This window comes from Eulemur rufifrons, chromosome 7 (genome assembly GCF_041146395.1).
Source record: "Eulemur rufifrons isolate Redbay chromosome 7, OSU_ERuf_1, whole genome shotgun sequence".
Classification (NCBI taxonomy): Eukaryota; Metazoa; Chordata; class Mammalia; order Primates; family Lemuridae; genus Eulemur; species Eulemur rufifrons.
Window position 1 is genome coordinate 11,293,382 of NC_090989.1, and position 27,984 is coordinate 11,321,365.

At 38.6% G+C, this 27,984-nt stretch overlaps 1 protein-coding gene across 1 annotated transcript; it reads left to right on the top strand.

Annotated features, from left to right (window-relative positions):
• Window positions 1-2,785: 2,785 nt before the first annotated feature.
• GART (phosphoribosylglycinamide formyltransferase, phosphoribosylglycinamide synthetase, phosphoribosylaminoimidazole synthetase) lies at window positions 2,786-27,894 on the top strand. Its single transcript, XM_069472327.1, has 21 exons — window positions 2,786-2,966; window positions 5,791-5,886; window positions 6,375-6,549; window positions 7,746-7,857; window positions 8,934-9,002; window positions 9,672-9,797; window positions 11,169-11,256; window positions 11,628-11,713; window positions 11,882-12,050; window positions 14,076-14,307; window positions 16,575-16,669; window positions 17,048-17,157; window positions 17,542-17,740; window positions 19,069-19,320; window positions 19,541-19,693; window positions 23,427-23,633; window positions 24,563-24,700; window positions 25,910-26,040; window positions 26,321-26,462; window positions 27,320-27,435; window positions 27,532-27,894. Exons 1-21 carry the CDS (start codon window positions 2,822-2,824, stop codon window positions 27,721-27,723), a joined length of 3,033 nt encoding a protein of 1,010 aa, XP_069328428.1. The 5' UTR covers window positions 2,786-2,821; the 3' UTR covers window positions 27,724-27,894.
• Window positions 27,895-27,984: the final 90 nt, after the last annotated feature.

A 27,984-nucleotide genomic window follows, 5' to 3' on the forward strand; every position in this document is an offset into this window, starting at 1 on the left:
CTCCGCTTTTAAATGAGTGCGTTTATGCTTTGCTTGGGGGATTTAATATCAGAAACTGAATGAAACTGTAGGAACCGGTTTGACTGTAGAAATTCTCGTCTTATTTTTAGATGTGGTGGATGGGGGTTGGCCATGTGCTTTTCACTTCTTACTATTTGATCTATCACTTTCCCTGCTTTGTAAGCGCTCAAGGCGTTTTGTGTCTGTATGCTTTTTTAGGCCATAACCCTAAATTGGTGTATTTATATTTTTTCCCTGGGTCCCCATTGTCTCTGGCAGATTATTTGATCCACTTTTGTCATTGATCTCTATTTTATTCACCAAATCTTTGGAAATGGCTTTACCTGGCTCTTTTTCTCTATAACGTTACCCATTCGGATGACTGAGGCCCAAGGAAGTCAGTTTAAGTCCCCCAAGGTCTCCCTGCTAATATGGGGCAGGGGCTCAACCCAAGCCAAAGCACTCTGACTCTAGAGCACAGGCTTCCTTAGCACACCTGATGTAGATTCCCTCAGCCTGGTCAGTAATGCTATTTCAGTGATCCACTAGAGTAAATAGGAAAATTTTCCTACACTGCTGCTCTTATTCAAACTAAAGATGTAATGTTTGCTCTAGACTTATTTCAGATATATATTTCAAGTAAATGTGTTTTCCATTAAACTAAAATTGTTTTTCCTTCTTATACTATAATTTAGCAGTGTTTTATCCTTCCTGAAATTTTTAATAATCATTTCAATTGTTAAGAGAATCTGCACTCTAGGAAGTCGAGGCAGGATTGCTTAAGGAGTTCCAGACCAGCCTGAACAAGAGCAAAACCCCATCCATACTAAAACTAGAAAAATTTGCCTGGAGTCTTGGGGCCTATAGTCCCACCTCCCCCCAGAGCTCCTCCAGAGGCTGAGGCAAGAGGGTCACTTGAGCCCAGGAGTTGGATGATTATGATTAAGCCACTGCACTCTACCCAGGGCAGCAGAGCCAAGAATCTGAAGCCAAATAGCACTGGTTGGAATTCAAGCTCCACCTACTCTTAGCTAGGTGACCTCCTGCAAGTTAACCTAACTGGGCCTCCATCTCTTATCTGTAAAGTGGTGATAGTAACAGTATCTACCTCAGAATTCTGGTAAAGATTACATGAGGTAATTCATGAAAAGAATTTAGAATAGCACCTGGCACAAGGTAAGTGCTCGAAAAATGTTTTATATATTATCAGCTTAAATTTTTCTTTAAATATGTAATTCTAGCATTTCACAGGAAGTTATGGATTTTCTGAAAGTTAGTAAATTAGTGTAACAAATTGTTCATTCCTTTGGCTTTTTTTTTTTCCTATTAAAATAATGACTTGAGAACTTGTTTCTATCCCTTAAGTATGAATTTAGGTAAAAGTAAAAATAAGATATAACAAGTTAGCATTTACTACTGCTGAGTGCTAGGAATTGTACTTATTTATAAAAGTCATTTCAATTAATCCTTACATAGCCAAGGTCACACTGCTAGCTTGAGTGGAGAGATAGCTGTTGTATCCATCCTGCTCAGACTCAAATGCCAGAACTAAAGTTAAATATGTTCAAATTTTATTTTTGTGTTCTCTACCAATGTTCTAATGTATCGTACTACTTAAATCAGCAGTCAGCAAACTATGGGCCACATGCCAAATCCTTCTGCCACCTACCAACCAAATAAGAATGGTTAAAAAAGTAAAAGGAAAAAATAGTGTTTTATGGCACATGAAAATTATAGAAAATTCAAATTAGAGTGTCCACACATAAAGTTTTACTGTAAGAGAGTCTTGCTAACTTGTTACAAACAATGATCTCTGGCCCACTGCCTGTTTATGTCAGTGAAGTTTTTCTGGACATTTCATCCATTTATGTGTTGTCTACGGCTGCTTTCATGCTTCAATGGCAGAGTTGAGTAGTTTTGACAGAGATCATATAGCCATCAAAAGCTGAAAATATTCTTTATCTGACCCTTTACAGATAAAGTTTGCTTAACCCAGTCTTCAATATTTCAGTTTATGATGTCTTTAAAGTCTATTATCTATCAGATCCCATGGTTTAAGAACAGATATTTTAAATTTTGGGTCTAAATTTAAAACATCAAGATTCATTTTTTCTCAACTAGTGCTTGATAATTATATCTTCTAAAAGTGAAGCCCGAAGAAGGGAGATTATTCATAGGGTATTATTTAATCAGATAAGGAGCTAAGTCACCATTTGACTCCATACCCTAGCTTTGTAGGTCAGTCTGCCTTCTTTTTAAAATACCTCCCTTGGCTGGGCATGGTGGCTCACGCCTATAATCTTAGCACCCTGGGAGGCCAGTGCGGGAAGACCGCTTGAGCTCAGGAGTTTGAGATCAGTGTAAGCAAGAGCAAGACCCCATCTCTACTAAATATAAAAAGAAATTAACCAGACAACTAAAAATAGAAAAAATTAGCTGGGCATGGTGGCACACACCTATAGTCCCAGCTACTTGGGAGGCTGAGGCAAGAGGATTGCTTGAGCCCAGGAGTTTGAGGTTGCTGTGAGCACTCTAGCCTGGGCAACAGAGCAAGACTCTGTCTCAAAAAAAAAAAAAAAAAAAACCCCACATAAAATACCTCCGTTACCCTTATGACTACAGTCATACATCACTCAAATTATGATTCCCAGTTTTTCAAAAATGAATCACCAGATGAAAATATCCTTTGTATGAGTACAAATGATTACTTAAATCATATTTAGAAATCATGATTTCTAAAATAATATACATTCTAAACTGTGGTTTTCTTTCTGCAGGTTTTTTTTTTTTTTGCTTTTGAATTTCTGCTTTACAGACAGCAATGGCAGCCCGAGTACTCATAATTGGCAGTGGAGGAAGGGAACATACACTGGCCTGGAAACTTGCACAGTCTCATCATGTCAAACAAGTGTTGGTTGCCCCAGGAAATGCGGGCACTGCCTGCTCTGAAAAGATTTCAAATACTGGTAATCATATTTTAAAGTAGGGAGTGATAAGGCCGGGCACGGTGGCTCACACCTGTAATCCCAGCACTCTGGGAGGCCGAGGCGGGAGGATCGCTCAAGGTCAGGAGTTCGAGACCAGCCTGAGCAAGAGCAAGACCCTGTCTCTACTAAAAATAGAAAGAAATTATATGGACAGCTAAAAATATATATAGAAAAATTAGCCAGGCATAGTGGCACATGCCTGTAGTCCCAGCTACTCGGGAGGCTGAGGCAGGAGGATTGCTTAAGCCCAGGAGTCTGAGGTTGCTGTGAGTGAGGCTGACGCCACGGCACTCTAGCCCAGGCAAAAGAGTGAGACTCTGTCTCAAAAAAAAAAAAAGTAGGGAGTGATAGTCATTATGTGTTAGTGTTAAAACTGTCAACCACGTCTGTCCTTTATAATAATGAAGGTAGATTGCTATTAAGTGTGAATGCTTTCCTAAACCTTAAAATTTATGTGGTAATTTGAATACTTGCCATATGTTATAAATTTAAGGTACCCTATTGTTCAGAATGTGGCATTTTTTTATCTTAGATTATTTTAAACTTTATGAAACATCTGTTGGAAAAATAAGTGCCTAATACAGGTTAAAAGCATTTTGGTGTTATTTTTGGAAATGAAAAGTTTGAACAGTGCTATCAAGTGTAAGTCCTAACAGTTCTGACTCCATAATAGATTTTAACCCTTAACCTCTTTAACTGGTAAAAATTAAAAAGTGACCAGTTCATACACTACATTAAACTCTTTGGTGGTTTCCATTAGTGCTTAGAGTAAATTTTAAGCTCCTTACCATGCCTTACAAAGTCCTATGTGCAATCTGTCTTCTGCCTGCCTTTCTAAGAGCCTGATCTTTTATATCCTTTTTTTCCTCTTTTCACTGTATTTTCTCCATGCTGTCCTACCAATTTCCCAAACAGAGATAGCTGCCTTGGATTTTGTTTTTTTTCCAGCCGCTACTGTGATTGGCTCCTCATTCTTCATTGTCCAACTTAAATGTCACTTCCTCAATGAGGTCTTTCCTAAAGTTTCTGACTAAAGCAAGTGTCCAACCCCCATTTCATTTGTTTGTTGTCATGAAGCATTGTCTGTGTTATTTATTTTTACTTTTGTCTATCTCCTATCTTCCTTTCCCCCACTAGAATATAAGCTCTAGATTGTAAGCTCCATTAGGACAAGAAACTCATCTGTCTTGTTCTGCATTGTGTGCACAGTGCTTAGTTCCCCATGTGACACGTGGTATTTATGGAGAGAAGAACATAGACCCAGCAAGTCACAAACTGGGAAGAGATAGTTGTATGTATGTAAGGCCAAAAACAATAAGAAAAGGGCAAATTAGAAAACATCTACTTTCCTGGGATCTTAGCTCTAGAGTGAGGTATTGTATCTGTTTATTGAAGAATTGGCACATCTTATCTATGTACAATTGAGGTCCTACAGGAAAGGCCATAAAAATCTCCTAAGACTGTCATGAGACTGCTACCATGTGCAGCGACTGAGGTTAGGTGTGATCTCTTGTTGCCGTCTGCTTTACTGATTGGCTTGGCCCTGCTCGGCCCGTTTGTGTTTGGAGCTCCTTATCATATGCAGGCAACAGCCATAAATTGAGAACTCTGCCCTTTCTGAACTTGGACCCTATACAGTAGTTCCCCCTTTTGGGCAGTTTCACTTTTCCACAGTTTCAGTTACTTGCAGTCAACTGTAGTCCAGAAATATTAAATGGAAAATTCCAGGAATAATTTATAAGTTTTAAATTGCATGCCTTTCTGAGTAGCGTTATGAAACCTCATGCCATCCCACCCAGGACACAAATCATCCCTTTGTCCAACGTATCCATGCTGTATAGGCTACCCACCCATTAGTCACTTAGCAGTCCTCTCTGTTACCAGATTAACTGTTAGGTGTCTCAGTGCTTGTGTTCAACTAACCCTTATTGTACTTAATAATGGCCCCGAAGCACAAGAGTAGTGATGCTGGCATATAGTTAAAGTTGTTCTATTTTGTTATTAGTTATTGTTAATCTCTTACTATGCCTAATTTATAAATTAAACTTTATCACAGGTATGTGTGTATAGGAAAAAACATAGTGTATATATAGGGTTTAGTACTATCTGCAGTTTCTGGCATCCAGTGGGGGTCTTGGAGCATATCCTCTGAGGATAAGGAGGGACTGCTGTACATCATAAATACCACATCTTGCCACCCTATACCCATGTGCACAGTGATTGGAGACTTCAGCTGAGTTTAGAACAGTGGTCTAGATACAGAGCACCTGTAGAGCCAACCCATGTTTAGTATGTAGTTAATCCTACTGCTAGTTGCTTAGAACTCCATAGAGAAAGAAAATTTACCTGGGTCGTGGGTTGGAGAAGAGAGCTGCATCTTATTTAAAATCATCATTTAGTTTTCTTAGCTTAAATAGCTCTGCCTCAAAGAGGCCCTTCCTGACTCAACCAGAAATAGCCTCTCAATTCACCTCCTATCAAATTTGGTTATTTTTTTCATGTTTGCTATTTTTTGTTTGTATATTTATTACCCAGCATTCAACACTGGTGACATGAACACCATAGTCAAGAAGGTACTTTCTGGCCCTTTGGGAAGTTTGCTGATATTTTTATCTAACTGGCTACAGTGATAGCAAAAAACTAAGCTTTGTTGGTTAGCTGAATGCACTCTACTCTGAATTTCGTTTGGTGAAACTATCATCTGTATCAATAAAAGAAAACCAATAGTTAATAGGTGTACTAAAGTATGGTACTTAGTTTTTAGCAAGACATTTAGGTAAACAATGTTTGTTTCTGTTCACAGCCATCTCGATCAGTGACCACACTGCCCTTGCTCAATTCTGCAAAGATGAGAAAATTGAATTCGTAGTTGTTGGACCAGAAGCACCTCTGGCTGCCGGTAAAGTTCATTTCTGTTTATTGTTACAGTATATTCAGTGCCAACAGGAGCTTAGGGATCATCTAATCCAATTCATTCTATAGATGAGGCCTTGTAATATACAATAATATGACATTGGGAAAAAGAGTTTTTACCCTCTTGAAATTTATGTATTCTAGCTCTCCCCACCCCCACCGCCCCAAACATCAGTAATGTGATGAGTTAGAGATCAAATTTGCAGCCGTGGGAAACATTTTATGTGTCTTTATTGTGCTCTAGTTTGGTGTCTATTTAATAATCCATATATTCAAATATAACAAATGTGTATTTATATAACATGTCAGTAGCATTTTGTTTATATCCAGTAGACAACATGAAAACCTTACTATCGTCTGCCACCAGTCATCTGCCTTGTCTAGACATAGATATAGTCCAGTGCTAATTTGTTTTAAATCTGAAAAGCCCCAGAGAGACCTTGATTCACCTGAGGCTACTGTTTGCATCAATAGGAATTGTTGGGAACCTGTCATCTCTAGGAGTGCGCTGCTTTGGCCCCACGGCAGAAGCAGCTCAGTTAGAGTCCAGCAAAAGGTTTGCCAAAGAGTTTATGGACCGACATGGAATCCCAACCGCACAATGGAAAGCTTTCACCAAGCCTGAAGAGGCCTGCAGCTTCATTATGAGGTAGGTAGAAGTCCACCTGTGAAGGGCAGTTGTTTTCTTGCAGTATTTAATTGTACATGATAACTTTTATGTTGAAAATATAATTCTAGGATCTGAGGCTATCACGAGTTTATAGTAAGATAATTACAGGGAAAAACATTTTAAAAATTCTCAATAAATGGGTAGGTCGTCTTTTTCCAATACCAAAATAAAATGGTATTTCTTTTTTTTTTTTTTTTTTTATCTTACTCAACAGTTCCATTTACTGAATAAAAGGGTTTTCTATGCATATGATCTTGTGGTCTTGCAAAAGGATAAAATTTTTAATATTTACTACTGAGTAGTTCCTAGGGAAAAAATACACTTGGTTCTGCAGTTGTGTACTCTTTTCACAGCCAAATTGACAAACACAGTGGCATCTTACAACATAAAGTATATTGATTTTTGTCATAAATAATTAACCAGAGTGAGGAATCATCACTTGGTCATCTGCCACCACTACTCTAATTCTGAATCTTAAAATTAACGTCCTTTGTTCTCTATTAGATGGAAAACATTGAGCAGTTAATGAATGTTAGTAGATACATGCCTTTGCCCTTTTTTTGTCGACACTTCTTCCTGCTACCTGGTATGTTTTCCTTCCAGTTGGGTCAATTTCATTCTTTATTCATTCTTCGTCCTACAGGGTTTCTTAGGCACTGAATATTATTATTTCCTAGTAGCCAGATGCCTTGGGTAAGTAACAGTTTTGTTACTTACTTTGGGTAAGTCTCTTTCCAGATCCCCTGTCCCATTTGATAGTTTCTTATATGTACTTCCAGAACCGGTCTGTGTCTCTGTGCTTACGTTGGTTTTATTATACAGCTACATCTACTTGAATGAGAGTACAATTCACTACTTTGTATCTTAAAGATTATTTCATATCTACTCTATACATTTGTTTATTTGTCCAAAGATTTTTGCCTGTGTGATCTTACAGTAAGCAGAAAAAGCAAAATTGTGTAAAATGTACTGTATGATTGCAACTATAAAGCAATTCATAGGGGAAAAAAACTTTTGGTGGGAAATACATCAAAATGGTGTTGGAATAATCAGTAATTTTTTTTCTTTCTGCTTTTCATTTGCTGCGATAGCATATCATTACAAAATCACAAAGCATTTTAAAATTTTGAGTTGTAAGGGTTTATTAGACATTGAAGATTGCTCTGTCTTCACAGTGCAGACTTCCCTGCTTTAGTTGTGAAGGCCAGTGGTCTTGCAGCTGGGAAAGGGGTGGTGGTTGCAAAGAACAAAGAAGAGGCCTGCAAAGCTGTACAGGAGATCATGCAGGTAGGTGGATTCTTCTGAAAAAGTTTAGTTTTCTATTCACACTGGCTAAATACTCTTTTAAGTTAACAAAATACTCCTCAAGATAAGGAAAGCCTATCTTGCAAACACACAGGTAAGTTATTTTTCATAATACATATTAAAATCCATCTCAAAAAAAATGGTTATTACAGATCTACATCGATGACTAAACCATTCTTCTATTCTTTTAAAGTAAATTCTAACATCCTTTGTTGCCTGCTACTGAAAGGTAGAAAATCCTCAGCCTATAGAACATATAAATAAATTCTCAAACCATACATGAGGATGGAAGTATTTGTCCCATGTGTCCCATGTGTCCCATGGCTAAAAGAAGTAAAGCAATGAATGAATATATCGTGTTTTTCTCCTGTGATCCATCTTGGTTGTTGTGTAGTTTCTCCTCTCATAGAAATCTACTTTCACAGGCATGCTTTAAGGTAATTATTATAGGCAAACATATGTAAGGATTAAATGGTGATGGTGAAAACATCTGTTTTCTCTGTACCTTATTTGAAACTGGAAAGCCAAATTCTCAAGAGAATATTAGTAATGTGTTCATTTCATCTGTGCCAGGGCTACATCATTGCCACATTAAAAATAAGAAATACTAGGTTGGGCGAGGTGGTTCATGCCTGTAATCCTTGTACTCTGGGAGGCTGAGGTGGAAGGATAGTTTGAGCTCAGGAGTTCGAGACCAGCCTGAGCAAGAGCGAGACCCCATCTCTACTAAAAATACAAAAATTAACCAGGTGTCATAGTTCACGCTTATAGTCCCAGCTACTCAGGAGGCTGAGGCAGGAGGATCACTTGAGCTCGGGAGTTTGAGGTTGCAGTGAGCTATGATGATGCCATTGCACTCTGTCCTAAGGCAACAAAGTGGGAGATTCTGTCTTGAAAAAGAAAAAAAATATTTATGCTTCTTTGAGTTTTTCAGAAAGGGAAAGAGAAGTGACAATACTCGCATACTGGTTCATAATACAAATGGTGGACAGTGACAGAAGTCAACTACGTAAATAGTAAAAGCTTACCAAGCCTCTGTTTTTCAAACCTACAATTAGGAGAAAGCTTTTGGAGCAGCTGGAGAAACAATTGTCATTGAAGAACTACTTGAAGGAGAAGAGGTGTCTGTATGTATAGCCATCTTTTTGGCTTCTATAAAGCATAAAAAGCTTTTATCTCATATATATGCCCCCCAAAAGACTTGATTTATTCTGTTTGGTTCATCTGAAAACATAAGCCCAGCAGTTACAAAGGAATTTGTATACAATTAGTATTTGGGATGCAAATGAAAAAAGAATTCATCTTCTTTTAGTCATCACCAGTGTATTAGGGGCATTCGGACTTATGTCACACATTATTAAGATTCTGGATTAATTCAGACATTCATGTTTTTTATTTAAAATTCAGTTTATTATATAATTAGTTGTGGAATAAAGTCACTTTAAGTCAAGTTTTAATGCCTGGGAGCTTAAATGTTTTACTTTGACAATAGCTTGATTTATCAAAAGAGAAGGGTAGACTCTGAAGGAAAAAAAAGAGAGAGAGAGAGAGAGAGAGAGAATAGCTTGGTTTTTACATAACCTATCTCAAAAGTTACAAATCCTTCAGAAGTTGAGTATATAAGATCTTATGATTCTTGATGTATGTAGCTTGAGGTTATTGATGTTTCAATTCATTTTTCTTCAAAAAAAATTTTCCTCAAAGAAGAGTTAAAGTGTATCTAATTTGCCTTAGTAAATTATTTTTTTTTACTTTTTAGCATTTAACATAGGCAGACTATTTTGTATTCTCTATAGTGTCTGTGTTTCACTGATGGGAAGACTGTGGCCCCCATGCCCCCAGCACAGGACCATAAGCGATTACTGGAGGGGGATGGCGGCCCGAACACAGGAGGAATGGGAGCCTACTGTCCGGCACCTCAGGTACTTCCCAGAGGCTCTGCCGATGTCTTGTGGTTATTGTTCGCTCCTCTCAAAGAGCTCTTAAATGATGCTTTTCTAATTTTGTTTTTTATTTATTTCTATAAATTATATTATTAATCAGGAATTTGATTTTTGTATGAAATGAAAAGTATCTCTTCTGGTCTCTAAAACTAGCCTTATCTAAAAGCCTTTGAAGAACTAAGTTAAGGCTGGACATGGTGGCTCATGCCTTAACTCTAGGGGCCGAGGCGGGAGGATAGCTTGAGCTCAGGAGTTAGAGACCAGCCTGAGCAAGAGCTAGACCCTGTCTGTACTAAAAATAGAAAAATTAGCTGGGCAGGGTGGCATGCACCTGTAGTCCCAGGTACTTGGGAGGCTGAGGCAAGAGGATTACTTCATTGCAGCAGTTTGAGGTTGTAGTGAACTATGATAACACCACTGCACTCTACCCAGGGCGACAGAGCAAGACTCTGTCTCAAAAAAAATAAAGAAAGAAAGAACTAAGTAAAGCCAATCTAAAGTATAGTATGGATTGAACAGATCCTCCCATACCCTTCTCCCTACACCCAGTTTTTAACCCATGGGAGCCTATTACAGTCTAAACTCTGGACTGTAATAACTCTAGACTCTAGAGTTATCATGTATTCATCTTTGGATATCCAGGGCCCAGCACAAAAGTGCTTTGTGTTTGATGAATTGAGAACCAAGTCAGATCACAATTTGTTCTTCTGATCTTTCTACTTCATAATGCATAAATAGTATGTTTCCAAACAATTTCTGGAGAGTTTTTGTAAGAAATCTGCATTGTTGCAGTATATTATAAGTAGGTTGGCACTCCAGAAAATCACCCATTCTTTTCATTGATGACACAATCATTTCTGCTACTATAGTGCTTTTTACATATTTTTCTTTTTTAAAAGATTAAAAACAAACCAAACTTCATTTTTTTAGACTTTATAAATGTTGAAACTACCATTTGGTAATAGTGATTTTAATATATAGAACTATTTCTGTGTCTAATTTTTACAGTTAAGTTTATAAACTCACATTCATAAGTATAGAGGCTTATGAAACATGCATAGAGTATTCTGGAAGGATACAAAGGAGCCTCAGGGTGGGAGAGGACTTTTTTCATTTTTATTATATTTCAGAAAACTATTTTTAGCAAGCTTTTTAAAGGGTGTATATTTTTGAAATCACAGAGCTAAAATACCTACTTGGTGGGGTCATTGAGAGGGTTTTAAAAGTTTAAATCCTTCAAGTTCAAAGTGCTCAGCCTATCTCAGAAAGTAAAAAAAAAAAAAATTCTCCTTGTCCCATGCAATACAACTTAGATGATTTTTAAATGAAATATTTCTGTGTGTTCCCCAGGTTTCCAGGGATTTGTTACTAAAAATTAAAAATATGGTTCTTCAGAGGACAGTAGATGGCATGCAGCAGGAGGGGACCCCATACACAGGTAAGCACTTTCATATTATTGTGGACATATTTATTTATAGAGTAAATTTCCACTTTTTTTTTAGATTTTTTTGTAGTGACAGGGTCTTGCTATGTTGCTCAGGCTGGTCTCGAACTCCTGGTCTCAAGCGATCCTCCCGCCTTGGCCTCCCAAAGTACTGTGATTACCGGCATGAGCCACTGCACCCAGCCTAGTTTTGATAAAACTTTTCCATTTTCTCTTTTTTTCACTGCCGCTTAATTGACCACTGTTGTAATGTTTATGATTTTTCCAAAATGTGAGTAATAGAGGTTAATATGGTAGATTTTATAATCATAATGTCTTAATTATAGATTTCTTTTCTCTCTCTCTCTCTTTCTTTTGTAATAAAGGTATTCTCTATGCTGGTATAATGCTGACCAAGGATGGCCCAAAAGTTCTGGAGTTTAATTGTCGTTTTGGTGATCCAGAGTGCCAAGTGGGTAACAATAATTAAAGATAAAAAAATACTCCTTTTTGAAGATGTGTGTTATTTTAAATAATTACCTTTGGGAAATACATGCAAGTTCTGTTAGTACCCCAGTGAATAAAATGTCTAAGGAAAACTAAAATTTATGTCAGCTGTATGTTGATTGTGTTTTTCCAGGTAATCCTCCCACTTCTTAAAAGTGATCTTTATGAATTGATTCAGTGTACCTTAGATGGTCTTCTCTGCACATCTCTGCCTGTCTGGCTAGAAAACCAAACTGCCCTCACTGTTGTCATGGCAAGTAAAGGTTATCCTGGAGACTACACCAAGGGCATGGAGATAACAGGTGAATGTCAGGGAATAAGAGGTTGATTGCAATGTAACAAGTGACAGTGCCACAGCAGGCCTCCCCCTTCCCATGCTAAAGCCTTTTCCTATTATGGGTGTGAGGCCATCAGAAATCTTTCAGGGGGTCTTAACATAACCTCGTTGTTTGTTTGATACGTGTGTTCAAATATCCACAATTACTGTATTTAAAGAACTATCCATTTCCCTTCCTGCACAACGAAGACATAAGTGACCTAACCAAGTTTCCAGAGTATTACCCAGTGCACCCTTTCACTTCCACCCTCTTGGAGCCAGAGTAATAATGGGGCTGTGTGCGAGGCAGAGGAACATTAGTGTAAACTACGTCAGTAACATGTTTTTAGAGGAAAGATGTCTAAGTGATCACAAATGCATACAATCTTGTGTGGTTTGACACCCCCCCCCAGTTTACCTATGGGGTACAGTGTACCCCATAGTCACTTGGATGGCAGAATTCAAATAGTTTCAAACGTATATCCTTCCCTTTTCCTTTTCTCTTTACAGGAGGTAAAACATCTAGTTAAGTTATGTCAAATCAAACTGTTTAAAAATGCCAAATAAGTTCCAGTGCCAGCCGGGCACGGTGGCTCATGCCTGTAATCCTAGCACTCTGGGAGGCCGAGGTGGGAGGATTGCTCAAGATCAGGAGTTCGAGACCAGCCTGAGCAAGAGCAAGACCCCATCTCTACTAAAAATAGAAAGAAATTATATGGACAGCTAAAAATATATATAGAAAAATTAGCCAGGCATGGTGGTGCATGCCTGTAGTCCCAGCTACTCAGGAGGCTGAGGCAGTTGGATTGCTTGAGCCCAGGAGTTTGAGGTTGCTGTGAGCTAGGCTGATGCCACAGCACTCTAGCCTGGGCAACAGAGTGAGACTCTGTCTCAAAAAAAAAGAAAGAAAAGAAAAGTTCCAGTGCCATAAGTCTAAAGGAAGACCTCTATGACCCCTACCAGGCTATAGTTTAGCCTCTCCCAATACCCCAATAGTATGTTTGATTGATTGCTTTTGAAAATGAACAGAGATGCAATAGAACCAAAATCCCTTGTATTGGTGAAATCTTCCTAAGATTGAAGTGACAAGTATAATAATCATTTCTACCAGAGCAATATTGAGTATTACCAATACCAGCAGGTGTAGTGGCCGTTCAGAGCCACTGAATGGTTTTGTGTTGTAAAAACACTGAAGACATATATTAACAAACTACCAAATAGATAGCTAGAAAAAGAAATGGAGACGGAAAAAGAAAAAGACAAACTGGAGAATACTTTTTTTTTTTTTTTTAATTAAAAGGAGGGGTTATCTTGGTATAAACTGCTGCAGTCATTTTAGAATTGACAAAATATAGTCTAATAAGGTTTAAGTGTAAAGTTATATCTGAGAGCTTAAAAATAATTCAAAAGAAAATGAAGCCAGGGATTTGGGGCTGACCCCTGAGTTAATTTAAATCAAATTTGTCTTGAAATTTTACAATCGTTATATTAGGGAAAATAAAACTTAAGGATGTTTTGCATTGCAGTGATCTTATTGTTTGTTTTTAAAAGAGAGCAAGCAGCTTTACTTGAATGACTATGGTAAAAAGAAATTCCTTTACTCTTAAGTAAAAGATAGGTGTGATCAAATTCAGGATTTATTGATTGGTGTTTATTTGTTTTTAACTTTTAACTTGTTATGAGGAAGAAATAACTTTGTACTTTTAAGTCTCAAACTTTTCAGGCCTTATCTGCTTTTTTCCTCCCTCATTGAAATAGTTGTTTTTATAATGAGATTTATGATATTATGCGATTTTAGGAATACATTTGTTAGCCTAAAACAGAACGGATGATTCTTAGGAAAAAGGGTCTATTCGCTATTATATTTCGTTAATTCCTGCCTGATAGGACTCTTGTATTTAACTGAGATAAAGATTTAAAACTTTTCTAAAAACTTGTGGAAATCATAAATTACTTCAGTGAGAAATACTGTCGTTATTTCAAATCATATGTCAAATATGCTCTCTTACAGGGTTTCCTGAGGCTCAAGCTTTAGGACTGGAGGTGTTCCATGCAGGCACTGTGCTCAAAGATGGCAAAATATTTACTAATGGGGGTAGAGTCCTTACAGTAACAGCCATCCGGGAGAATCTCGTATCAGCCCTTGAAGAAGCCAAGAAAGGACTAGCTGTTATAAAGTTTGAGGGAGCGATTTATAGGAAGGACATCGGCTCTCGTGCCATAGCTTTCCTTCAGCAGCCCAGGTAAAATTTCATACTGAAGTAGGTACAGCACAGTTTCATAACTGGCTTAAACGATTATGTAGAAAATGTCATTAACCCTACGCTAAGTCATTCTGTGTTCTTTTCTCTCTGTGGGATTGATCTCATCTTGGTTTGGATTTCGTTTGAATCAAAACTGGTTAGAGCAATATTCAAGTTAAGTGGAAAAAAATTCACAATAGCTTCTTCTGTTTGAAAAGTTTACCAAAATACAGAGATATTAAGGATTTTTGTTTCTTGAGTTATCACAGGTAAAAATTGTTATATTTGAATTATAATTTGTGGTTTTGTCAAAGAACTCACGATGAGAATATTGGTCAGCTAACTTTATAACTTGATTTAGTTATACTGTGAATTTTGGCAGTCTCGTTTTATTACTATATTTGTATCTATTACTGGAATGTATTTTTTGACCTCTTATTGATTCATTTGTTGCCATGTACAACTATTCTCTTGTAAGATCAATAAACTTCTAGTTGCAGGTGTGGGTGTTTTGATTTCTCTAAGAATATATTACATTTACTGTTCATAAAGTTCACCTATGGGTGATAAATGTATTTTAGGACAAGATGAGAAATGTTTAGCAACTTAATTGAAGCTGTCTTGTTACTGAGAGGCCAATTTTTAAAGTTTAAACACTAGAATGTTTTAAGAATCAAAAACATTAAAATGCTAAAAATTTATTTTTTATTTAAAAATGACTAGATTCCTTTGAAATGACCAATTTCAAGAGACTGCAATCTGAATTCTGATCTGAGTTCTTTAAGTTAAAGATGACGGAAATGAGATGCCATAATGTTAATTGGTACCTGAGAAAATTTTTTTGAACCAATAAGACTTGGTTTCCTATCTGAGAGTAACCATGGACTGCTGACTCTATCAGTTAACTGCCAATGCTGTCAACTCTAATTGTGACCTGACTTGTTTTAATAAAACTTCACATATTTCTTTATGTATCCCTGCATCCCAGTGGGCCACAATTTTCATTTTTGCAAGGCAAGACTACTGAATCAACAGTGTCATTCTCAAGCTTATTCTCTAAATGTACAGCTCCAAATTGTTGGCCCTAGATAGAAGGAAATAATGCACTGAATATCATTACCCAGTTCTGCTATTTTCATAGTGTTTGATATTGTTTCTTACTGTCCTCGGTTATAAAGGATAGTGATACAGTTATATATCATTGCAGTAAGAACTCAGTTTGAGGCCTGGCGTGGTAGCTCACACCTGTAATCACAGTGCTTTGGGAGGCCGAGGTGGGAGGATTGCTTGAGGTCAGGAGTTTTTGAGACCAGCCTAAGCAACATAGTGAGACCCATCACTACAAAAAAAATTAACCCGGCATGTTGGTGTGCACCTGTAGTCCCAGCTACTCCAGGGCCTGAGGCAAGAGGATCACTGGAGCCCAGGAGGTCAAGGCTGCAGTAAGCTATGACGATACCACTGCACTTCAGCCTGGGCAACAGGGCAAGATCTTGTCTCAAAAAAAAAAAAAAAGTCTGATTATTTAGGGATATTTGCATACAGGTTTTATAACACTAATTTTCACATTTTTTACTTGGTTTTGGCACTCCTTTCCTGCCCATATTAAAATGGAACCAAGATAGATGGGGGCAAAATATCAGTATATTTAAAAGTAGGCTGGGCAAGGTGGCTCATGCCTTGTAATCCTAACACTCAGGGAGGCTGAGGTGGGAGAATTGCTTGAGGTCAGGAATTCGAGACCCAGCCTGAGCAAGAGCGAGACCCCGTATCTACTAAAAGTAGAAAAATGAGCCGGGTGTGATGGTGTCGCCTGTAATCCCAGATACTCTGAAGGCTGAGGCAGGAGAATCGCTTAAGCCTAGCAGTTTGAGGTTGCAGTGAGCAAGGCTGATGGCCATGGCACTCCAGCCCAGGTGACATGGAGACTCCGTCTCCAAAAAAAAAAAAAAAAAAATCAGTGTATTTAGGAGCCTGTGAGAAGTACTTCTAGAAGAAATAAGTGATTAAGCTAGAGCAGTAGTTCTCAATGGAGATGACGGCAACCAAATCACCTGGGGAGGTTGTTTAAACACATTTCAATTCCCAGGGCCTGCCCTAGACCAGTTAAATCAGAATCTCCAGGAATGGGGCCCAGGCATTGACTTCTTAAAAAATTTTAAGCACCTTAGGGGATGTAAAAACCACTTGGGATGTCTTCTGCTTTAAATAATATTTTAAGATTAAAATAATTTTCTTTGGCATTTTTTTTTTTTTTAATTCTTTAGGGGCCTGACTTACAAGGAATCTGGGGTAGACATTGCAGCTGGAAATATGCTGGTCAAGAAAATTCAACCTTTAGCAAAAGCTACCTCCAGAGCAGGTAAGTGATCCTATATTTTGTTAATTCATTAACTTTGACATACGTTGTGAATTAATCGGGCTTTATTGACAGGAGAATTTTCCGAATCAATGTGAGGTTACTGTAAGTCTTGCCCTACTTAAGCCAAACCCATAGTGTTCTGCTTTCTTGTGTCTTATATTAAGGAAAGCATTTCTTATATATGGTGTCAAGCTCAAAAGGATATGTATGCTTTTTTAATATTTACTTTCTTGATCAATTCTTTGAGCACATGGTGCAGTCTCCTGTTCTCAGGAAGGGCATTTCTTGTTTTAGCCATTCTTAGGAAGAAGTAGTATGTATATTCATGTATAAATAATCTATTTAAATGCAGCATGTAATTAATTTCCTTTCTAATAGGCTGTGAAGTTGATCTTGGCAGTTTTGCTGGTCTTTTTGATTTGAAAGCAGCCGGTTTCAAAGATCCTCTTCTGGCCTCTGGAACAGATGGTGTTGGAACTAAACTGAAGGTAATCAGACACATTTGTAAATAAAGGCCTTTTGTGAAAAATAAGGAATTTACTGTATATCAAGTATATATTTTTCCTCTCTTGACATATATGAGCGAAAAAGAACCATACCAAATGACCATATACTATGGTCAAAATGTCTGCACATTTCTAACAACAAATTAGCGTTTAGGTTATATTTGGATCCAAGGGTACTTTAGGGGAGAAAAGAAAAAAAGGGTGGTTTTAGACTGAGTAGCTTATCAGAATTTAGTGTTCTTTTGTTTTAGGTGTCAAGAGCAGCTATCTGAAGTCAGTGATATTTGTTAGCCTCTCTTTATAAATTGACAAGGTAGAATTTGGAGCTTATTCCCTCATGTAGATGTTTGTATTATTCTTCTGTAGATTGCCCAGCTGTGCAATAAACATGATACCATTGGTCAAGATTTGGTTGCAATGTGTGTAAATGACATTCTGGCACAAGGAGCAGAGCCCCTCTTCTTCCTCGATTACTTTTCCTGTGGAAAACTTGACCTCAGTACGACTGAAGCCGTTGTTGCTGGAATTGCTAAAGCTTGTAGAAAAGCTGGATGTGCTCTCCTTGGTATGATCACCCATTGTAATCATGTGTCCCTTTTCTCACTGTGTTTTAGTTCTATGTATAAATATAATCAGTGCCAATATAGCTAGCAAAAGAGGCTATATAGTAAGATGCAGCAAATAAAATACAGATAAAAGTACGTGGATCAGGCAAAGTGGCTCATGCCTGTAATCCTAGCACTTTGGGAGGCTGAGGCAGGAGGATTGCTTAAAGTCAGGAGTTTAAGACCAACCTGAGCAAGAGCAAGACCCCCCATCTCTACAAAAAATAGAAAAATTAGCCAGGACACAGGAGGATCAGTCTGAGCCCAGGAATTTGAGGTTGCAGTGAGCTGTGACGATGCCACTGAATTCTAGCCAGAGTGAGACCCTGTCTCAAAAACAAACAAAAAAAACCTACATGAATTAAACTTGGTGCTCTCAAACCCCTGCTCAAGGATTTGTCCCTAGACCCATACTCCTACACTGTCAGGTAGGCCTTATCTTTCTCCCCAATCTTTGGTACCTTTTATGTCCCCGTCTTTCCTCAGTAGCTTCCTCAGCAGACAGGCCTAGGGTTTATTTCTTCCTTACTGGCCCTATGGCAGAGGCAGATGGGTTCATGGCATTCCAAATATTAACTTAAGCCGAATTTTACCATAGAAGTGACATAAAGAATAAAATGTACCCAGGTCTTATAGAAATATTGCTTAACTATATATGAGATATTTGAGCAAAACCTATTTGTAGGTTGATAAAGGGACAACACTACCTCTTTTATGTTACCATTTCTGTGGACAAGTCTGTCCCAAAAAACAATCGCCTTTCAACCACCATTTAGAACACAGTTTCTAATATGGAGTCTGTCTGCCTATACCTTCTATCTTTACATAATATAATTATAAAATATACTATGTTATACTTTTAGGCTAGGACATTTGGGCAGTCCCGATTAAATCGCTTCCTTAAGCTTATACCATTACCTGGAAAATGGAGTGATTATAAAGATCAAAAATATATGTGAAAGTATTTCTGAAACTAAACTGCTATAGAAATGATGTCATATTCAACTGAGCATTCACCTTTGAAAGTAGTGATGTTTGAAGGCTACATACATACTTGTAGGGCTATGAACTTATCTCACCCTTTGTGGAAATTAGTGCTATTTCCCCTGAAATCGTGCTTGGTTGAAAGTTCTGTTAGGCTGCTAATAGATAATAGATTACATTTTATTGAATGTTTACAGTATAGCCGTGTGTGTAATAGTTCATGTTAAGAGTAGCTAGTGTCGGTATTTCCTAGGCAAATTTATAAATATCATGTGATTTCTTTGCTCTTGTCTTATCCTACCAGGAGGTGAAACAGCAGAAATGCCTGACATGTATCCTCCTGGAGAGTATGACCTAGCTGGTTTTGCAGTCGGTGCCATGGAGCGGGATCAGAGACTCCCTCACCTGGAAAGAATCACTGAAGGGGATGTTGTTGTTGGAATAGCTTCATCTGGTCTTCACAGCAATGGATTTAGCCTTGTGAGGAAAATTGTGGCAAAATCTTCCCTCCAGTATTCCTCTCCAGCACCTGATGGTTGTGGTGATCAGACTTTAGGTAAACTCACTCACATTTTAACTGTCCTGCTTAGAAATGTCTGAGCAACCACTTATTGGTTTAGTCTCTCATTACTTAAAGCTAGAATGGAATGAAATACATTATGCTATGGTTTTGCTGGTTGGACATTATTATAGAACTGGTATGTTTCAGAGTAGTCTTTTTATGTTTTTGTTTTATATTCATAGGCTAAGTTCTTGCTTTTCTCGTCAATATACAGGGGACTTACTTCTAACTCCAACCAAAATCTACAGCCATTCACTGTTACCTGTCCTACGTTCAGGACATGTCAAAGCCTTCGCCCATATTACTGGTGGTGGATTGCTAGAAAACATCCCCAGAGTCCTCCCTCAGAAATTTGGGGTGGATTTAGGTAAGATCACTAAAAGGAACTTTTGTTCAGAAAATTGTTAATGGAAAAAAATACATTGTGTGAGAAAACCCCATGGATAGTTGATATACAAATGATTATACATAGAAAATTCTTAATTATTGAGGTTTTTGGGGGGGCAAATAGGTTGACCTTTTTCACCTCTTTTTGCTTCATTATCTACATTTATAAGGCATAACATACTCTCATTTAATTGGCTTACATAAAGATGAAGTGCTACGAGCAGATCCTCCAAGGGGTTGGTATTTCAAGCTCTATCAAGATGGAACCCTACATGCCCAAGAAGGGAAATGCTGGCTATTAAGTAGTCCACACAGGAGATAAAAGGCATAAAGAAGGCCTGAAACAAGACATAGAGAAGGGAGACAGGTTGGAGAATCATTTTATGCTTAGAAGGAAAGAAAAATCCCAGGTTTCTAGTTAAGCAGGTGAGTAGATGGTAACATCAGTAACACAGGAGGAAGAGTATGTCTGGCTTAGGAAGTGGGAATACCTTTTTTATAAATCTTCAATGTGTTTATTGCACGGTGACTAAGCCGAAGTTTAGAGCAGGCTGAAGATAAGTTGGGTGGTCATATGCACATAGTATTGGTTATAGCCCAGAGAATGGGGGGCGCCAAAAGCCTGTTTCTTGGAGGTAGAATGCTGAGGACAATTTTAGCAGGGAATAAACCATGTGAAAGTATTGTGAAACCCAGGCAGAATTTTAACGTGACACTGATTACATGTCAGGTGCAACACAGAGAGCTAGGATAAGGACAAGAAGAGAGACCCACGTGTTTCAGAGTTAAGTCAAAAAGCATCTTGCTGGACACAGATGCCACCCACCAGATTATTGTGGGGGGAATGGGTAGCAGAGATGTATAGACAGTGGGCAGAGATTCCTGTTTCAAGAAACTTACCGGTAAAAAGAAGGGGTATAATTTTATGCATGTGGCAAAAGTGAGGGACAGGATTTTCCCTCCCTATTTTTATAGGATAAAGAGACAAAGTCAGAGGAACTGTTCCAGCTGTTACAGTTAACAGATATACATTGGTTTGAAGGGGGTAGAAACTGAGGAAATTCATGTAAAATAACTTTCCAGTGAAATATTAAGGGCTTGATGAGATGACCAGGCCTAGTGAGGGAGTTGAAGACAGGAGTAAATAATAAAGAAGCCAAGGTCAGAAGCAAGAATGAGACAGCAAGTGGACTGAAAGCACAGGTGAAGTTGAAACTGGTTGTATAGTTTTTATCCCAAAGTAAGCATGTATAGCCTTGAAACAAGAACAGAAAAAAATAGATCGATGGGGTCGAACCAGTTGGGCTGAGCAGGTATTCAGTTATTCATGAGGGAGATGCAGTTGTGGATAGAGGAGAGTAGATTCGATGAGCTGACCCTAGAGTCAGGATGTGAATCTGGGACAGAATCCAAAGAGTCAGAAATAGGTTGTGTAGGAGTGAGGACATGGGCCGCGCAAGCTAGGAGAGTGCTCAAATGGGGTTTCAGTCTGGTCAGGGAAGCAGGCGGACAGGCTGGTCCGGGCTGAACGGGAATCTTTTCCAGATCTGTGGAATGAGCGTAGTAAGGAGTCGAAGGGTTCATAGGAGGGTTAAATTAGTGGTTGAGACATTCCTTGGATAGAGTGAGCATAAACAAAAACTTTAAGAAATATCTCCTTCGTCATCCTCTTCAGATAGTTAAGAACAGTAGGCTGCTGATGAATGGGAGAACGAGGCAGGACTGGTGTGTACATTTGCCAGTTTCTGTGCTGTGAATAATCCCACCATAGCCCATTTAAAAATGGCTGTTGGGGCCGGGCGCGGTGGCTCACGCCTGTAATCCTAGCTCTCTGGGAGGCCGAGGTGGGCGGATCGTTTGAGCTCAGGAGTTCGAGACCAGCCTGAGCAAGAGCGAGACCCCATCTCTACTAAAAATAGAAAGAATTATATGGACAGCTAAAAATATATATAGAAAAAATTAGCCGGGCATGGTGGTGCATGCCTGTAGTCCCAGCTACTCGGGAGGCTGAGACAGGAGGATCGCTTGAGCCCAGGAGTTTGAGGTTGCTGTGAGCTAGGCTGACGCCACGGCACTCACTCTAGTCCGGGCAACAGAGTGAGACTCTGTCTCAAAAAAAAAAAAAAAAATGGCTGTTGAGCAGTCCATACATGCTGGCTCTATCACACCACTGGTTAATAATAACATAATGGTCACCTCATTAGGAAATTAAAAGTTGATACAGCCAGATTCCTGAAAGCCATTGTGTTTTGAGTTATAGGAATGTCTATATCCTAATAAAGGATTTATTTTTGCGTAACCTCCTGCATCTAAGGTTTCTTCCAGGAATCATACTTTGACAACAACAAATTTACGTAAGGAATTTTCAACATTAAAATTAAACTTGTGTTACGCACAAAGTACTTGTTCATTTGTAGAAACCAGGTTCTAAGCCTATCAGTCTTTTCTTCTCTAAATAAATACTTCATAAAAGTTTTCACAAAAGTGAGATCATACTTTGGTAGTCTGCTATTTGTCCTGCCATTAAAATACATCATCAGCATCTAGTTATCACAGTAACATCATTTTTGATGAAGAGTATTCCATTTTATGGATGTACCACTACTTGATTTTAAGTTGCTGCTGAGTTTTAACTATTGAGAACACAGTGAACAATTGTGATCTCTAAATCTTTTGAGCTTAACTTTTGAGAATGGACATTTCCTAGCTAGTAGAAACATAGTTAAATCTGATAGGGGAGAAGATTCTTTTGATGCTTTTGGTTTTTTGGAGACAGAGTCTCACTGTGTGACCTGGGCTAGAGTACAGTGGTGTCGTCATAGCTCACTGCAACATCAAACTCCTGGGCTTAAGTGATTCTCCTGCCTCAGCCTCCCAAGCAGCTGGAACTACAGGCCACCATGCTCAGCTAATTTTTCTATTTTATAGAGACAAGGTGTGTTCCCCATGCTGGTCTCAAACTCCTGGCCTCAAGTGATCCTCCCACCTCAGCCTCCCAAATTGCTGGAATTACAGGTGTAAGCCACCACACCTGCCCTATCATAAGTAATTTAATTCAGAATAGTTTTTCTAAATCAGATCCCATAATTGTAGATCCCAAAGAACTATCCAAATTCTTTTATTATTGAAGAATTTTATGTGTGTATACATGTAGGCCTTTACCTAGAAAATTTTATTAGAGATTTTTATTTTATTATTTGTGATAATAGAGGAAATATCCTTATAGCAAGCCTCAAAAGTCTAAATTTTAAAATAGAGTGCCAGGGTGGTTGATCTTAAACCTTTCATGTAGCATAAAACTTCTTGAATGATAAATCTGCATATAAGTCATCTAGTTTTGCGTTGTACTTAGGGTGCATTTTGGTCATCACAAAGACTCAGCTAAACATTCACAAAAGGATGGTATGCCAACTTCATTGGAATGTAGCTACTAGCACGTCTAATCCATTAGGGAATTTCTAAGGATCTAGTTAGTTAATGCAGCACAAAACGTCACTGATTTGTGAACACTGGCCAAACGTGTCAACAAAAAAGTGTTCTTAATGTCTGAGGTACAAATGGTTCCCAGAAAAAAAGAACTTTGGAAAAGCCAGTTTATAGCTTTACCCTGTGTAAGACAGCAGAGCTTATAATTTCTGTATCTTTGTATATTTGCATGCTTTTATATTTGTGTGAGACAACAGGTTAACCCAACAACTCTTGCCTGTTTTCAGATGCCCAGACCTGGAGGATCCCCAGGGTCTTCTCATGGTTACAGCAGGAAGGACACCTCTCTGAAGAAGAGATGGCCAGAACATTTAACTGTGGGGTTGGGGCTGCCCTCGTGGTGTCCAAGGATCAGACAGAGCAGGTTCTGAGGGATATTCAGCAGCACAAAGAAGAAGCCTGGGTGATTGGCAGTGTGGTTGCTCGTCCTGAAGGTAATCGCTCCTTATTTGGTTTTTAGGTATATAATCATATTAATAAATAAAACTGAGCCCTGCCTCACAAGCTTTTCGCCCACCTTTTATTCCCGCCATTGCTATGGCAACTGTCTTTACACACCCACCCCAGTGACACCACGTATCTCTTAATTTCTGCCTCAGGACTCTGACAGCTCTGTGTGGCGTTCACATATCCACAATCACACCCCCCAGAATCACCTCCCAAAGTAATCTCTCTGCACGCAGAACCTCATGGCTCTGCTTTGTGGTCCAGCTCAACTCAAGGAATAGTCAGTAAGGACCCTGACAAGTCCTGTGCATGAGTTGACACTCTGCTAGAAGTGCGAGAACTTGGCAGAGTGGCAGAAATCCACTCAGATTAGCTGACAGAAATGTCAGAGCTTGTTGACTTTGCCTGTATCTCCTTTCTTTCCTCTATTGTGTAGGATTCATCTTCAGGCAGGTTCTCTAAATACCAGAAAGATACATCCTTTAGCACACATTACAGTAAGAAAGACCTTCTCTTTCTCAACGTCCCATATCACGTCTTTGAATGGTTTTGCCGGGTCACATGCCTACCTTTGAGACCAGGAGGTCATGGCACTATCATGGATTGTCTCACTAGGAAGATTAGGGGAGTGAGGGCAGAACACTGGCAGGCAGTAGTATATCCACAGTTTGCCTCAACATAGCTGTGTGCTCTATAGCTCTTAGTCAAAGTATATGGTTATGTTACAGCCACATTCAGGAAGTTCTTATGAATAAGTAATGTTAAGTGATACAAACCTGTTATTCATTTTAATCCTTGCATATCTTATTTTCAGAATAAAATGTAGTATTCTCAAGTTTTCATAAAATATTTTTTCCATTATTCCTGTTAATTCACAATTGTTCTTTACTTATTTATGGGTATGTTTGAAATGCAGGTTTCCCTCGTGTGAAAGTCAAGAATCTGATTGAGAGCATGCAAATAAATGGGTCAGTGTTGAAGAATGGCTCCCTGAAAAATCACTTTTCTGTCCAACAAAAAAAGGCAAGAGTGGCTGTCTTAATATCTGGAACAGGTGAGATGTGGCTTTCTCTTCACTGCAGAGCTATAAGGATGCTCTTCCCTCTTCCCTACACTTTCAGATTGTAAGGATACTCTCAGCAGAGGCTAACGGGGGGAAACCATTAAGGAGTGTTATCTTTTCAGCATCCTTAGTCTTTCCACTCTTCTTGGGAATTTGAGACAGCTCCCAAAGGAAAAAAATAGAGGATGTCAGAAAGGTGGTTTACGAGAAATTTCAACTTCTTTTGTGTCATAGCTTTGTTATTGATAAATCTTAAGACAGTTGAGGGATTTTTATTGTTAGTAGTAGTAAGAATAAGAGATTTATGTTTGATCTTTGTAGATAGAGGGGTAAAGTAGTAAGAGCATTATATTCTCTCAGATGGGTATAGCATGATTTTTTTTCTCTATTATAAGTAACATTGCTATAAACATTTTGGTAAATATATAATTTGTTCTTAAATGCATATCTGATTATTTCTTTAGGATACATTCCCAGAAGCGTAATTGCTTTACAAATCAATTTTAAGTTTTCAATATATTTTAGGCCCAAGTTGATGGTAAAGCAAAGAAAGTATTGTAAGGGCCATAGTGGTTTATTATTATTATTTTTTTTTTTTTTCCTGAGATAGGTTCTTACTCTGTCACCTGAGCTAGAGTGCAGTGGTGTCATCATAGCTCACTGCAACCTTAAACTCCTGGGCTCAAACAATCCTCCTGCCTAAGCCTCCCAAGTAGCTGGGACTACAAGCACACTCCACACACCTGGCTAATTTTTCTGTTTTTTGTAGAAATGGGGTCAGGCTGGTCTCAAACTCCTGACCTCAAACAATCCTCCCGCCTCGGCCTCCCAAAGTGCTAGGATTATTGGCATGAGCCACTACGCCTGGCCCATGGTGGTTTATTTTTAAGAGTGTTGATTCTTCTTGCTTAATTAAACAATTTATTTCTCATCAATCAGCTTTAAAATCATGTTCTATGGTTTCTACTGCAATGCTAGATCATATTTTGCAGAAGAAATTATATGTCCTAAAACAAGTAATACCTGTGGTTTTCACAAGCTATTGATCCATTAACCCAACAGGAAGGGAATTTAAATGCCTCACTTGTCACCAGTCTTTTTCAAGACATATATTCAGAAAGCCTGACTGTTCCCTATTCAAAATGGCACATATCTCTTTTTAAAAAGTGTAAGCTCACTTGTGTTTTTCTCCCTTTTCAGGATCAAACCTCCAAGCCCTCATAGACAGTACTCGGGAACCAAATAGCTCTGCACACATTGTTGTTGTTATCTCCAACAAAGCTGCAGTGGCTGGGTTAGATAAAGCAGAAACAGCTGGTATTCCCACCAGAGTAAGTTACCTGGAAAAGTATCCTTCCTGCAAGCAGTATTTAAACTCATAATCTGCCCTCACAGGCCCTGGGTCTGTGGGGCGTTTGTTCTCTGGACTTCTGCATTTGGGGTGGGTGCTGAGCTTACCTCTCTACTTCATCCTGTCCCTTCCTGAATAATCTCTCTATACTGGGTTTGTCTTCACAAGGAAGTGAAGTATGGTCCATGTAAAGGTTGAGTTTTAAGTTATTTTTGGTAATTCATTGAAAAAGATTGTGCTTTTTTTTTTTTCTATTACAGGTAATTAATCATAAATTATATAAAAATCGTATAGAATTTGACAATGCAGTTGACCAAGTCCTTGAAGAGTTCTCCACAGACATAGTCTGTCTTGCAGGATTCATGAGAATTCTATCTGGCCCCTTTGTCAAAAAATGGGATGGTAAGCAAAAATTGTTTGACATCACAAAGACAGTACTTCATCTTCTGAATACATATTCAGAAGACCTTTTCTTACTTGTTTAGAAGCAAGAGAAAGTGATTCCCTATATTCCAAAATGAGGAGTCCATCCTCTCTTTAGGAAGCATAGACCATTGCCAAAAGTTGGCAAGGAAGGCATTGTTGCCAGAAAACATATGCTGTCTTGTGTTATTGCCCTTTTCCCCAAAGCTTTGACTGCATCCTATTTTCCTTTTTTACATACACATTTGGATAATAAATGCATTTTCCCTCCAAACAGTTTATGTTTTCTTAGGTGACTATAGTTAGCACTTGTGGTATAATATAAAACAGCAATGGCTTTGGTGACAAAAGGCACACAGAACTAACTAATCCATCATCTGGCTGGTGGACATGTCACTTTGTGGTTAGAAATCAAGGACATAGTGGCCGGACACAGTGGGTCACACCTGTAATCCCAGCACTTTAGGAGGCCTAGGAGAGAATAGACATTATGCAAGAACCTCTTGCCTCTTTCTACTAGTATGTGCCAGCAACAAACTAAAGTTTCTTCAGGAGCCCTACCATCCAGCTTGGACCCCTCACCCACTTCCCCATCGCTGCAGGTGCCTGTTCAGAGCCCCCCAGTGGGCCTTCGGTTGGGCAAGGCAGGCACCTGCTGCTGCCAGGGCCTCCTTGAATGAGAACTTACTTCTCTTTACCTCATTTGGCAAAGAAAACGCCTATTCCAGAAATCCAATTCCTATTTGACTTCTGATCCTAGTCAGGAAAACATATATTCCTTTTCCAGAATACACAGGATTTTTAAATTCTGACCATTGTGCTTTTTTAATTTTTAGGAAAAATGCTCAACATCCACCCATCCTTGCTCCCTTCTTTTAAGGGTTCAAATGCCCATGAGCAAGCCCTGGAAACTGGAGTCACAGTTACTGGGTGCACTGTACACTTTGTAACTGTGAGTATGTCTTTTTCAACCAAAACAGTATTAGTGTTTAGATGTAAATTGCACTGGCTAGAAGGTAATGTTCAAAACTTTGGTTTCCTTTTCCAGGAAGACGTCGATGCCGGACAAATTATTTTGCAAGAAGCTGTTCCCGTGAAGAGGGGTGACACCGTTGCAACTCTGTCTGAAAGAGTAAAATTAGCAGAACATAAAATATTTCCTGCAGCCCTCCAGCTGGTGGCCAGTGGAACTGTACAGCTTGGAGAAAACGGCAAGATCCGTTGGGTCAAAGAGGAATGAAGCTGCCTAACTCAGGAATGGAGCCACTTGTGAAAGAATTATTTGCTGTTTTCATGGTGGCTTTTTCTCATGGACTCAGCCCAAAAGAAAAACTGTTTTAAAAAAAAAAAAAAAAAAAAAAAGACCTCACCCTTACCTCTTTGGCCATTTTTTAATGAATAAAGGACTCGTTAAAAACAAGACCAGTGCAGCATATCTAAGACATACGAGTATCCTTTCCCGTGATCTTTCAGGTTTTACCTGTTCAGGACCTTCATGTTC